Raw genomic sequence first — 13,449 nt, 5'->3', positions numbered from 1 at the left:
CTTTTCTGACGTGGGGATATGTAATATGTTTATTATTTATACATTTTATATGTGAAATTGGGAAAAGGGGGTGATTCACACTTAATATTTAGGTGTTTTTATTTTTTTTTCGTTTTTTTTTTTACACTTTTTATTTAATAACTATTTCCCCGCTTAGGGGCCAGAACCTGGGATCTTTCATCCCTTGTCCTATTCACCCTGATAGATCTCTATCAGGGTGAATAAGACCTCACACTATCCCTGCTGCTCTGTGCACACAGCATCAGGGATGTTACCATGGCAGCCAGGGCTTCAGTAGCGTCCTGGCTTCCATAGCTGGGGCTCCGATCAGAAGCTGCCACTGCACCACCAATGAGGGGGAGGGGAGAGGACCCTGTGGCCACTGCTGCCAATGATTTTAATACTGGGGGGTTGAGAGGGGCCGGCGCACTGTGCCACCAATGATTTTAATGGGATGGGGGGTTGAGGGGGGGGAGGGGCACACTGCACCTCCAATGATAATTACCCCTTAATACAGGAGGCGGGTACTGGCAGATCAGCGGCAGTTAACCCCTCAGGTGCCACACCTGAGGTGTTAACTGCCGCTGATCGCAGCTTCCTGTCAGGGGCAGGGTGCCGGCAATGCGATTCTGCTGCCGGCACCCGCCTCCTGTATTATGGCTTAAAGTCTACTTTTCCTGGGTCCAGACTAAGTATTAGGCTACACAGAGCGGCGCCCAGCGATGTCCCAGCACTCACCATTAGTCCTGGGCGCCGCTCCGTTCGCCCGCTGTGCCCCATTACTGTCTCCTCTCCTGCTCCATATGCTGATTACTATCAGAGCGATGGGGAGGAGACATCAGCTTCTCTAGTGGGCGTTCCTTCTCCCTGGCTGTAGCGCTGTCCAATCGCAGCACAGGAAGAAGGAACGCCCACTAGTGAAGCTGATGTCTCCTCCCCATCGCTCCGATAGTAATCAGCATGTGGAGCAGAAGAGGAGACAGTAATGGGGCACAGCAGGTGAACGGAGCGGCGCCCAGGAATAATGGTGAGTGCTGGGACATCTCTGGGCGCCGCTCTGTGTAGGAAAAGTCATTTATCATTGGTGGCGCAGTGCGCCCGCCCCTCCTCCGCCCCTCTCTTCTCATTGGTGGTAGCGGCAGCACAGGGGGGAAGGAGGACAGCTTCCTTCTCCCCGTGCTGCTGAGAGAGCATGAGCGCGCCGACAGCAGCGCGCTCATGTTCAGAGATACTAGACTGCGCAGAAGCGCAGCCCAGTATCGAAAAAATGGAAATCTCGGTATCGTAACGATACCGGGACAAAAGTATCGATTGGGTATCGAAATTTCGATACCCGCAACAACCCTAGTACCAATACGCCTTATGCCTCATTCACACGATCTTTCCTTTATGTCTGTGGAGGCTCCAGTCCTGGTTTTGGCTCACAATCACTGATGGAAATCGCTGACCAAAACACTGACTGTGTGAATGAGGGCTTAGACTTTTCCCTGCCATTCATCAGCGTAGGGCGCGCTGTGAACGGCACAGGCACTGAGCGGTGCTACGTGTCTGAAATAACCAATAGCAAAGCTCCATCCAGCAGTGAGCTTAGCTGTTGGCTGGTTTGGGTGGGCTGCCAGACCGATAGTGTCCTGCCAAACAGAGCCTCCAACACAGATGTGAACAAGTGTAGGCCTATGTATTATGTATTTAAAATTACTGCAACTTTTGTACTCCTCCTCGGGTAAAAATACTCCTCAAAAATAAGAGGAGGATTTTTACTCTTCCGGAAACAAATGCGGCACAACCACTGCATGCAGATTGTAGGGCTTCCAAAGCAAGCAGGGGAGAGATTAAAGCGGTTTTGTGGGATTGTAAAAAATGTCATTTAATTGTGTAAACCTCGTCTAGTCCCCTACATAACATAATGGTGAACCGTCAACTTTTCCTGAGTCTTCACTTCAGTCTCCATGCTCCCGCTGCACTATGTTGTTTTCAACCAGAACCTCTGGGTTGTGGGTGTAGATGAGCAGCAACCACGACTCTTTCCATAGTGCTGAGCACTGAGCTAGATCAGCCAGTAATATTAACGACCACTACACCCTCCATCATCTCCTTGCTGACTCCTAATCTTTCCTCCCACATAGCTTCGATATGACAAGCAGTGGACTCCGTCTATCCTGCTTGTGAATGGAAAGCATTGACCAGCCTATCCCAAGATCTTATAGCTCTGACATCACGACCATTTGGGAGGGGATCATGGGAGGTCTAGGAAATAGTCTCCACAGGGGGAGCAGTCATGTGACCACTCCCAATCTCCAGAGTGAGACCGAAAAAGTAGTGCAAGTACATTAGTAAGTTACAGGGCCTGGCAGAGGAAGCACCGGGTAAGGGAAAAAAGGCTACCCAGATAACCCCTTTAAGACCAATGTGATTGATGTGCCATCAGGAGATGACCTTTTGTTTAAATAATGTTTTTATGTTGAACATTTTTAAAGAATTTTTCAGGATGTTTATTTTCAATTTTCCATGTCAATATCTATATTAAAAATAGCAGGTTTTAAACACACTTAAACACTTTACTGCAGTTATCTGCTTATCCCCACTGGCAGGATTGCAATGACATGTATCACCTCTGTATCCATAACACTGGATCCACCATTCACAATAAGTGATTTTCAAGGCTTATCTACTCCCTCTGCACAGGTCACAGATCATGCTTAGTAAACTCTCCCATAGAGGCCAGTGAAGTCTCTGCCCGTCCATTGTGTCCACGGCCCATGGTGGCTTTTGTAAAACGTATCCCTAAATGCTGTTAAGAACTCCTCGGACAAGATGGTCGCCCTCATAATCGTGTTCAGGAAAGAGAATAAATAAATAATAAATCTTCAATCAGGAAATAAAAACAGATACTTGTCGATATCATCTGTTTTTAATTGGCAGAACATTTTTTTGGTGACAACATTCCCATTAAAATGGCTGCACAACATTTCACATACAAACAATAGAGCTGAGAAATGGGGATCATTCTAAATAAAAGTGGTATTATACCTACTATAAATGGAAAAATAGAAGCTCTTTGCACACATTTTTGATCAAATATGTGGCGGGCCCATCTACCAGGCGTCAAGGTGGCGGTATATTAGTGTTGGGTATCCGTCTGCGGAAGCCACCTTGACGCCTAGTTGATGGGCCCGACACACGTTTGATCAGAAATTTGCACTAAGAGCTTCCATTTTTCCATTTATAGTAGGTATAATACCACTTTAATTTAGAATGATCCCCATTTCTCAGCTCTATTGTTTGTATGTGTAAAGTTGTGCAGCCATTTTTTTTTATCAACCATGTTTGCTTGATGACTATGTATATGAATGTGCTAGTCTAAATTTTCTTGTAGTAACATTCCCATTAATACAGAGATATGGTTGTATAGGCCACTGTTCGGACAAACTGTAACTGCAGTATGGCTGACGACCATGCCAACATGTGTTATGACAACTTGCTATGCAAAAACTGCCTGTTGGTGCATGTGGTTTTTCCATTGACTAGTAGTTTTCTTTTCTATTTTGTTAGATTTTTTTTTTATTTGTTTTAATTTTGGCAAATATAATGAAAATATTCCTAGAATGCAGTTATGTTTTTATGTGCATTTTTATTATGCTTTATTATTATTTTTTAAACTCTCCTGTGGAGTAAATGCTAAAACATTGCATGGTGTGTTGTGTTACTGATGTGGCAGAAATCTTCAAAAACCAAACCTATTTTCAGCAGACATTTCAGCCTCAGGCTTAATGCCTATTTGGGTTTAGTAATTTAGTATTTTGCAGTAACCCATTTATACAGTAGGTAGAAATGAGATTTGCATTTTGTGTTTTCACCCCCCACCCCACCCCCACTTTCCTCACCCCAATACCTCTTTTCCGGGCACTGAGCTCCAATCCTTGATTGTTAGAGAATCATTATAGAAACATCTTGTTTTCTAGAAACTATTGCTATTGTTCTATTGTGTTCTGGGCAAAGACGCACTGAACCGTGCTGAAAATGTACTGTAAAATGTCTGTATAATCAATGCTTAATCATCAGCTTCTGAAGCTGTAATGGCAGTTATGTACATGTGGTCAGCTTGACGTCTGCCGGTGAATTTCCTGATTTCCCGTGGTGTAGAATAGGAAGACTAAACTTTTTAATTACAATATTGACTTTCTTTGTGATTGTGGAAGTAATTGAATCCTGTGGGAACGTGCTTCATTATACCTTTTTTTTTCTGAATTGACTGATTTACCTTCTTTGCAGTTATTGCCATTTTTATATGCATACACTCATGGCACAGCCTGATAGCTCTGGGTAAATAGCTGGTGCTATAATGAAGTTGAACTAACATTGAGCGAAATTATTCATGTTATTACTGTGGGAGCTTCTATTTCAAATAGTGACAAGTTTAGTGTATAATTAAAACCACTAGTTGCTGACCACTTACTTGTTGTTACATTTAGATTTCACCATGATGTGGTAGTTTGTTCTCTGTTCAATATACTGGGAGCAGTGTTCCCTCTAAGCCTTGTGGAATCAGATAAATATTAATGTACAGCACGCTAATACCTTTTTTCCCCCGCACCACAAGATGCACCTGACTATAAGACGCACCTAAGTTTTAGAGCAAGAGAAATTGGACCCCCGTTCCTCATCAGACCTCAAATTGGACCTCCAATTAGACCCCCATTCCTTATCAGATCCCCAATCAGACCCCCATTGCTCATTGGACCACCCAATCAGACCCCCATTCCTCATCGGACCTCAGATTAGACCGCTATTCCTCATCAGACCTGAAATGAGACATAAAATAAATAAGTTAACTTACCTCTTCTGCTCTGGATGGTGCTGCCACTTGCAGATCCTGCGCACTCTTCCTGCACTCACCGCTCCCTGGTTGCCTTCTGCCACCTAAGACCTGACTTGGCACATCTTTTGGTCATAGTATGTGTTTACCTTGTGCAACGTCCGATCACAGCATGTGGCAGCGGCAGAAGAAGACCGTGGCAGTGGTGAGTACAGCCAGCACAATGTAGGGAGCAGTATTCCCGGTCCTACTATGTAGTAGTGAACCCTTCCATAATGGTATGCATCAGTATGCCTCCGTTCAGTCACTGTCAGTCACTGTCAGGCGTTTTGGCATGCTGCGGTATTATGTCCGTCCAAAATGCCTGATCAGTTGCCGGAATACCGGAATTCATTCCCATTGACTTGCATTAGTGCCGGATACGCTATGCGCAGACCGGTAAGACTGTGAAAAAGACTGCAAGAACGGATCCGTCCATCCGCATGACAAGCGGAGAGACTGATCCGTTCTTGCAATGCATTTGTAGACGGATCCGCACCCGGATCCGTCTACAAATGCTGTCAGTTGTCACACTGATCGGCGTATCCGGCAGGCATCTCCGACGACGGAACTGCCTGCCGGATCACACTAACCCTAGTGTGAAAGTACCCTTATGGAGCGAGAAAAACAGTAATTCGCTTTGTAGGGCTATATGGCATCCATGCAAATAATATTGTAATTCTAATGCATTGAAGGTTATTAACAGCATCCTTGGTTTTGTGTGGCAGTAAATGTGTTCGTTTCAGAATCCTTGGTAATCTAAGATGGTGAAATAGTTAATGTCAGTATACCTACTGGTCTCAGGCATTAAAAGGGTCCTGTTGGTGTACGGCAATGAAGGGGGTTAATGTCTAAATTCCATGTAATTTAGGGCAATGAAGGATTAAATGTCGGTATCCTTGGAAGTTGTAGGGATTAATGCTGGCATACCTGGTGGTCTAGGGCAGTGAGAGGGTTAATTTCAGTATCCCTAGTGATCTAGGGCAGTGAAGGTGTTAATGGTAGGATTCCTGGTGGTCGAGGGCAGTCAGGAATTAATTACAAGATCTCTGTTAAAAGGCAGTGAAAGGGTTAATGCTGCATACCTGTCCTGTAGTTACTTACCTCTTCAGGCTCAAGCATTGTCATTGTGACAGGAGACTGAAAGCTGATTTCTTAGTTTCCTGCTTTCTGTATTGATCATGTTGGTGAGGGAGATTAGAGAGATGAATGAAGGCGAGAGGACTGTGCAGCCGTTAACTGTAGGTCCACCCAGTTCTCTTTATGACTGGGTAGAGCATAGTGCTCTCCCTATTCACTAACCAGTCTCCTACTGCCGTACAACTATATATAGGCGGTAGGGTCTTTAAACTTGGCACCCACTTCTTAGTGGAGCGGACGTCATAGCTGCCAGGTTTCTGCCAGACATAATGTGGAGGTCAGAATATGGCGATACAAACATTGTGACCGTTGGAGCCAATACCTGGCCGCACTGGTGACTGTTACACTTGTGTCACGTGTTAGGGTACTTTCACATTAATGGCAGGGGACTCCGGCAGGCTGTTTCGGCAGGTGAACAGCCTGTCGGATCTGTCCTGCCGCTAGTTCACGTGTGCCCCCGAACTGCCACTCCATCCCCATTGACTATAATGGGGGCGGGAGTGGAGTTCCGACGGCAGCGCACGGCGAGAGACAGCTGGACTAAAAGTACTGCATGTTGTAGTTTTAGTCCGGCTGCCTCTTGCCGCGCGCTGCCGCCGGAACTCCGCCCCCGCCATCATTATAGTCAATGGGGACGGAGCGGCAGTCTTGGTGGCACACGTGAACTAGCGGCAGGACGGAACAGACAGGCTGTTCACCCGCCGGAACAGCCTGCCGGACTCCTCTGCTGCTAGTGTGAAACTAGCCTTAGGTAACTGCTCTAGACGCCGCTCCTAACATCCAGCGCTCTTCTTGGTCTTCCTGCCGAGCTGTGCACAGAGTGCCGATGTCCTCACACTGTGCACAGGTACAGCACAGCGTGAGGAGTCTGCAGGAGAAGACCAGGGAGCTTCCCAGTCCTCCTGTATTAATGAGCACTTCCATAATGGAAGCGCTCATTAGTATTCGCCCTATAAGACGCACTAACATTTTCTCTCCACTTTTTTTCTATGCTTTACATCTCATATCTTCCTTTGATACGACTGTCCCCTCCTCGCAAATATAACATCTGAACTCATTTTTAATGTTTCTATATTAAAGATTACCCTTTTAAAATATTTTTGGGCATTGTGCACTGTTCTTTAATTTGTGAAAAAATTAGACAATGGAAGCGGCTTAGGTTTTGATTTAGACCAGCGTTCCTCAACTCCAGTCCTCACGGGACCACCTACCAGTCATGATTTCAGAATATCCCACTGAATGAAGACCTGTGGTAGGTCCTGATGCATTGAGACTAATTATATCACCTGCTCAATACTAAGGAGATTCTGAAAACACGACCACGGGTGGGCCCTGGGACTGGACTTGAGGAACACGGATTTAGACCATAACTCCTTTGTCTATATTGTGTGGTAGTAAGAGTGGTTGTATGGTCTTGAGTATGGAAATTGGTGGACACATGAATAAAAGCTGCGGAGGATGGAAAAGTAGCTTGCTGCTTTATGTACTCTCTACCGCATGCAGAAAAATGAAATGGCTGAGGCAGGTGATGCTATCTATAACCACCATATACGCTATATGGCCACAAGTATGTGGACAGGTGACCATCACACCAATGTAAACTAGTAGAACATCTTTCATTCCCTAGTGTGTCTTTGGGAACTTGTGCCCAATGAGTTTTAAGATCAAGAAACTAGGACAATTTTTCAATAAGCTTCACCGATTTAAATGTTTGTTTTTTGTACTTACTAAGGGAAATCACAAAATTATTAGTGAGAATTTCATTGGAAGTTTTACATTTGCCTTTTTCAGACTAGAACACAGTAAACTGTTGATGCAGGATGAAATCGGAAAATCTCTGGAGAGGGAACGAGCGTCCTCTACTGAACAGCTTACAAGGGCAGTACTCCGTGAGAAAGCTACCACTGAGGGGGAACGGCTGAAAGCAAGAAGTTTTGTAAGTGTTTTCAGTTTTAGTGTCTTAAGTCTAACAGTTCCTATAAGGCAGGGCTTCTTTAAAGAGAACCTTTATGGTACATGAACCAGGGAATGCATGAAATACCAACAAACTCCCTGGTTGCAAATTTCTACGCTTTACTGGCAAAAACTGGCAATCGACAGCCCAACAGAGAGTCCCCTTGGTCTACATAGCTATTGGACTATTAAGCCATGCCAGAAGCGTAGCCTTATAGGTTGGCTGTCAGTATAACACTGACAGGCTGTAATGCTTTGGGAGTATGCCACAGCATTGTATATGCGGTCTAAAGACTGAAGCTTCAAGGAGAAAGCTGCTTCCACTTCCAGGACTTTACTGCACTTCTAGCAGTATAAGAGCCCCCTCGGACTTAGTTTTCTAATACTCCTTACACCATAGCCTTGCCTCAGGAAGGACCATTAATCCGAAACGTTGCTAAGTGTTTGCAGCAAGTTTGGAGTGCTTATCTGTTCTTGCATGCAGCGTGCAGCTCTGACACCTTGTTCAATGTCCCCTTTAAGGCTAGTGCTGCACTGACACCGATATTATTACTGATTGATTTTAAAAGTATTTTTTCGTTATAAATTTAACCTGCCTGTTAAAGTGGTGGGAGAAACTTTCCTTACCTTCCCGAATCCCCTCTGATCTAACGCTGCTGCTGCTCTAGCTTTTTGTTTTGACTGCAGTGGCGACATTCAGTATTACTACTGCAGCCAATCACTGGCTTCAGTTGTCTCATGCCATAAACTGCTGAGGCTAGTGATTGGCTCCAGTGGTATACAGCTCTCATTGCTGCAGCCACAACAATGTGTCATTAGAAGCTTTAGAAGGTAAGTTTTAGGTTGTTGTTTTGTTTTTGCCAAAAAGAGCAGACAAAAAAAGTCCTACGTGCGCAACCTTTTGTCCGAAAAAAAAAAAGTGGATTGCTGAACGGAAACAGAATGGAACCAAATATAGTATATTGTGGCGGATATGCCTTAAAAATTGCATTTTAAAAAAAAGAATTCCTTGTCGCCCTTAGTGCTTGGCACACTGCATGAAACTGTTTATTTTTCCCCACAATTGAATGTTTCCCATGTTGGAGGTGAATAACCTAATCTACAGTGTTGTTACATAGACGTGATTGGATTGTATGAGGCTGCTTCCCAGGTATAAATCTAAATATCTGGGTCGGTTCCAACTGGCAAGAGAGTGCAGCAGGTGCAGGCAGCACTTTGTAGAGTCTTCTCCTAAAAACCTGCATGGGGACAATCTCTGTAATATAGTTATCAGTATGAAATGATGGATCAATTATGTAATTACCAACCTGCTGCAGTAATAAGTAGCACTAACAAGATTAGTGGATGATAACTCCTGAGCCTGAAGGGAAAGGTGCAGTAAGCAGCCCCTTTGGAGCCCACCTCAAGTCTGTGAGCACCGGTGGGGGGGATTTTGTTTGTAGTCAAGGCCTCATACACAAGACTCTCACATTTTCCTGAATACGCAGTGAATGGAATTGTACCTGTTTGGGATATTACAGAATTATTCCCGTCTACAAGTATTATAACGATTTTGATGTTGAATATGTTTTGTAATCACTGGAAAATACCATCCCCTGTACTCCACCGAACCTCTGCTGATGCTGGCTCCGACCTTGCAAATTCTGGTTTATGTATAGAACAGACCCAAAAATCTGACTTAAAAGGGTTATTTTGCTGATATAGTTCGTTAGTAAAATGGTTGCAAAAGACATATAGCACATACTGTAAATGCCCAGCCAATCAGTGACTGAGGTGGGTAGCCGCTGTGACCAGCGATTAGGGGTTTCCTGCACTGGACCAGGAAGTGTGGGATCGGCCAGGTGAGTAGCTCTTCTTATTTACTTTAAAAAGTGGGCGGGGCTAACACATTGGAGCATATTACGCCTCATTTATCATCCTCTTATCAGCCAAAATGGCTCAAATTGTCGTGGACAATTAAGCCAGCTCATGTGGTGGTGGTGTTTTGTGTAAAAAGTTACATTTATGGCCTAAAGATGAAAAGAAAACCAACTCGTGGTAGGAAGGAGTGATAAATAGTAAAACAGGCGGCATTTATTTTTATCTAATATTATAAAAAACAGGGTTTTGTAAAAAAAATTGACATTCAACAAAACAGTAACAAAAACGTCCCGAGTTTGAGAAAAAAGTCACAATTTACCAGTGGAAATCTCACAAATATGCTCCAAAAGTCGCAAATATATTTATTTCAAAAGTCGCAAGTGTGGTCTGTCAGGGGGTCTTAAATGGCGCATTTCCGTATACAAAAGTTACATTTCAGTGCTATTGGTGTTAAAATGTGACAAATCACAGAGAGAAATAGGCGAATAATCAAGTTTATATTTTTTTTAAAAGTCACATTTTTTAAAGTTTTTGAGGTCAAAGAAAACCACCATTTTTGCTTTGTAATGTTAGTATTTTTTGCGGGCGAATTACACCATTATTGATAACTGTCCCCTGTATGTATTTAGTTAAGCAACATTTAACCTTCAAACTGCAACGTGTTGCTGGCCCAACCATATATTGGTTGCACTACATATATAATTGTATTTTTATTTGACAAATTCTATTATGATTTGACACGCACGTATTCCTACAAATTCTCCCTGTGGTCTGAATAATTTATAAGATAGCTGTAATATATTCATATTTAAGCCCATAAAAGACTAGGAAAAAAAAAAAGCCTGAAATAATTTTCCTTTCAATAGCGGGTAAGTATACTGTATTCGGCTCACTCCCCCTTTTGATTGCTTCTGGTCTTTTGAAGTACGCAAAGCGTGCATGACAAGCAACAACAAAAGAGGAATCACAAAGTTGTCAGGTTTTGTCCTTGTAAATGGCATATGACAGATGTTTCCCATGACAAGCCTCTCATTGTAACACAAGAAAGGACCCCTGTTATCTCGCAGCCGTATTGGGGACATTTTTAAACAATTTTTTTTTAAGTTGATCTATTGGTGTATTGCAGTGTGTATTGTTAAGTCATTCTCGTCGTATATGTTTGCCTTTTGTGACTGCACAGAGTGTATATTCTAAAGATAACGTGTTTGAGGTAGGATGCCTTTAGATTGGTGCCTGTGCCAAGTAAATGATCCCCATTAGGGAATATGAACTGTATATACAGAATCCTAATATCTGCATTTGATGTCCTTCAAGTTTGCACAACTTCATATAAACTAGCCATATGTTCAAGGGGTTGTCCATTCATATTTTTAACCTGATCAGAAGACAAAAAATGCACTGGCTTCTCTTTGCAGATAACGGGTTACCAGCCACCAAAGCGGTTAGACTCCCACTGATCGGACTTCAAGGCTAAATGCACACGATCAGGATTGCGTGTGGATAATCCACACCGTAGGTCATGTACATTTGTATTCTTTGAGAATTTTAAATTCTCATGCACACGATACGGATTTTTTTTCCATGCGAATTTTGACCTACGGTGCTGATTTTAACATCTGCAGATTTTCTCTCTTCACTTCAATGGGGACAGGAAAATCTGCACCGAATCTGCATGCAAATCCGCACCAATTGATGCGGATTTCCCTGCGAACACCTGCAGATTTCAGTGCGGATTGTCCGCACATAAATCCTGAAAGTGTGCATTTACCCTAAAGGGTTTCTAGTTTTTTTTTTTTGTAAATAAAGCATAAAGTGTAACTGTCTAGTCAGTTTGTTTTTAATATTGTGCCTGGACGGCGATGAGAATTTTTGTAATATGCTGATTTTCACTAGAAATCGGCATTTAAAGCAGGGGTGGGGAACCACTGGCCCGGGGGCCACAAACTGCCAGCTGGATGATTTGACGTCGCCCCCGGCTCCCTGCCAGAGCATATACTGCAAATGCTAATGACCACTTCCATTATGGAAGTGGTCATTAGCATGCAGGAGGCACAGGAAGGTGAGAACAGTACTGCGCCAGCTGTACTCACCTTCCGGGACCCGCTCTGTGTCCTGACACGTACAGAGTCAAGACGTAATGCACGTAGATGCACACTATGACCTGACGCTGTGCGCTGTCAGGTCACAGTACAGCTCGACGGGAAGAAGACCAGGGAGGGTGAATGACTCTGCCAAGTGGCTTCGCCATCCAGAATTTATTTTTAAACTTATGATCTCTGGTTTGATTGAGGGTCCGATCTGAAGAAGTGCAGGCTGGGGGGTCTGATTGGATGCTGGGGAGCTAGTCTGAGGCCGGGTGATCTGATGGGGGGCTAGTGTGAGGCTAATGGAGAGTCTGATGGAGAGTCTGAGCTGAGGCTATTGAAGGCTGGAGAGGGTCTGATGGGGGTGGGTCTGATCTGAGGCTGGGGGGGCTCAGATGGGAGGCTGATCTGAGGATGGGGAGGGTCTGATGGGGCTGATCGGAGGCTAGGGAGGGTCTGATGGGGGTGTGATCTGAGTCTGGGGGAGTCTGATCTGAGGCTGGGGGGGCTCAGATGGGAGGCTGATAAGATGATGGGGAGGGTCTGATGGGGCTGATGGGAGGCTAGGGAGGGTCTGATGGGGGTGTGATCTGAGGCTCATGTAGGCAGGGCAGTCTGATGGGAGGCTGATCTGAAGCTAATGTAGGTTGGGGAGGGTCTGATGGGGGTCTAATCTGAGTTTGATGGAGACTTTGGGGGTCTGATGGGGCTGATCTGAGGTTAATGGAGGCTAGGAAGAGTCTGGGGGGTGATCTGAGGCTTGGGGGTCTGATGGAGGTGTGATCTGAGGCTGATGTATGCTTGGGAGGCTGATGGAGGTAGTGTTGGTGGGGGCTGATCTGAGGCTAAGAAAGGGACAGTGGCAGGGATAGTGAAAGCTGGGTGAACCCCTCTCTGGACTTCTGGGATGAGTTTGGCTGCCATTAATGCCAAATAAGGAAATAAAGAACTAAATATATATTATTCTCAACTTAAAAATTAGACTGCTATATTTGGTCAAAATGGCGCCTGTACTATATATAATAGTGCAGACACCATTTTGTGCTTCAAGAATACAGCGCTCTGGATTATTTTTATTTTTATAGAAACACAATTTCTGTAACTTACCCCTAAGTCAATTATATGTTTGACCAAATAAAGCAGTCAAATTTTTAGTTGAAAATTTTGTTATGGACCCCCGAACGATGTTACAAATATCCAAATGGCCTTCGGCAGCAAAAAGGTTCCCCACTCAGGATTTAAAGAGTCCCCTTAGCAATATTTTTGAGTGTACAGATCACTCTGCAAAACAGGAGTATAAAAAGAGAAAATGGATCCTTTCCCATTGACTTACATTGTGTGTCAGGACGGATCCATCTTGCTCTGCACCACACCGCAGACGGTAAAATGCTGCTTGCAGCGTTATTCTGTCCACAATGGGAGCGCAACCAAAAGGAACGAAATACATTCTGGTGCACTCCGTTTTGTTCAATTCAGTTTTGTCCCCATTGACAATGAATGGGGATAAAACTGAAGCGTTTTCCTCCGCTATTGAGATCCTATGACTGATCTCAATAG

The 13,449-nt window shown here is 44.2% G+C and overlaps 1 protein-coding gene across 1 annotated transcript in view; it reads left to right on the top strand.

Moving 5' to 3' along the window:
• The window catches only part of CHCHD3 (coiled-coil-helix-coiled-coil-helix domain containing 3), a 153,052-nt gene that overhangs the window by 32,115 nt on the left and 107,488 nt on the right, over positions 1 to 13,449 (top strand). Inside the window, exon 4 of the mRNA XM_040413401.1 lies at positions 7,787 to 7,931. Within this exon, the coding sequence (XP_040269335.1) occupies positions 7,787 to 7,931 (145 nt within the window). The remainder of the gene's footprint in view (positions 1 to 7,786; positions 7,932 to 13,449) is intronic.

Source organism: Bufo bufo, chromosome 1 (assembly GCF_905171765.1).
Source record: "Bufo bufo chromosome 1, aBufBuf1.1, whole genome shotgun sequence".
In the NCBI taxonomy this organism is placed as follows: Eukaryota; Metazoa; Chordata; class Amphibia; order Anura; family Bufonidae; genus Bufo; species Bufo bufo.
Note: the sequence above shows the minus strand (reverse complement) of the source record. Positions and strands in the feature narration are given on the sequence as shown.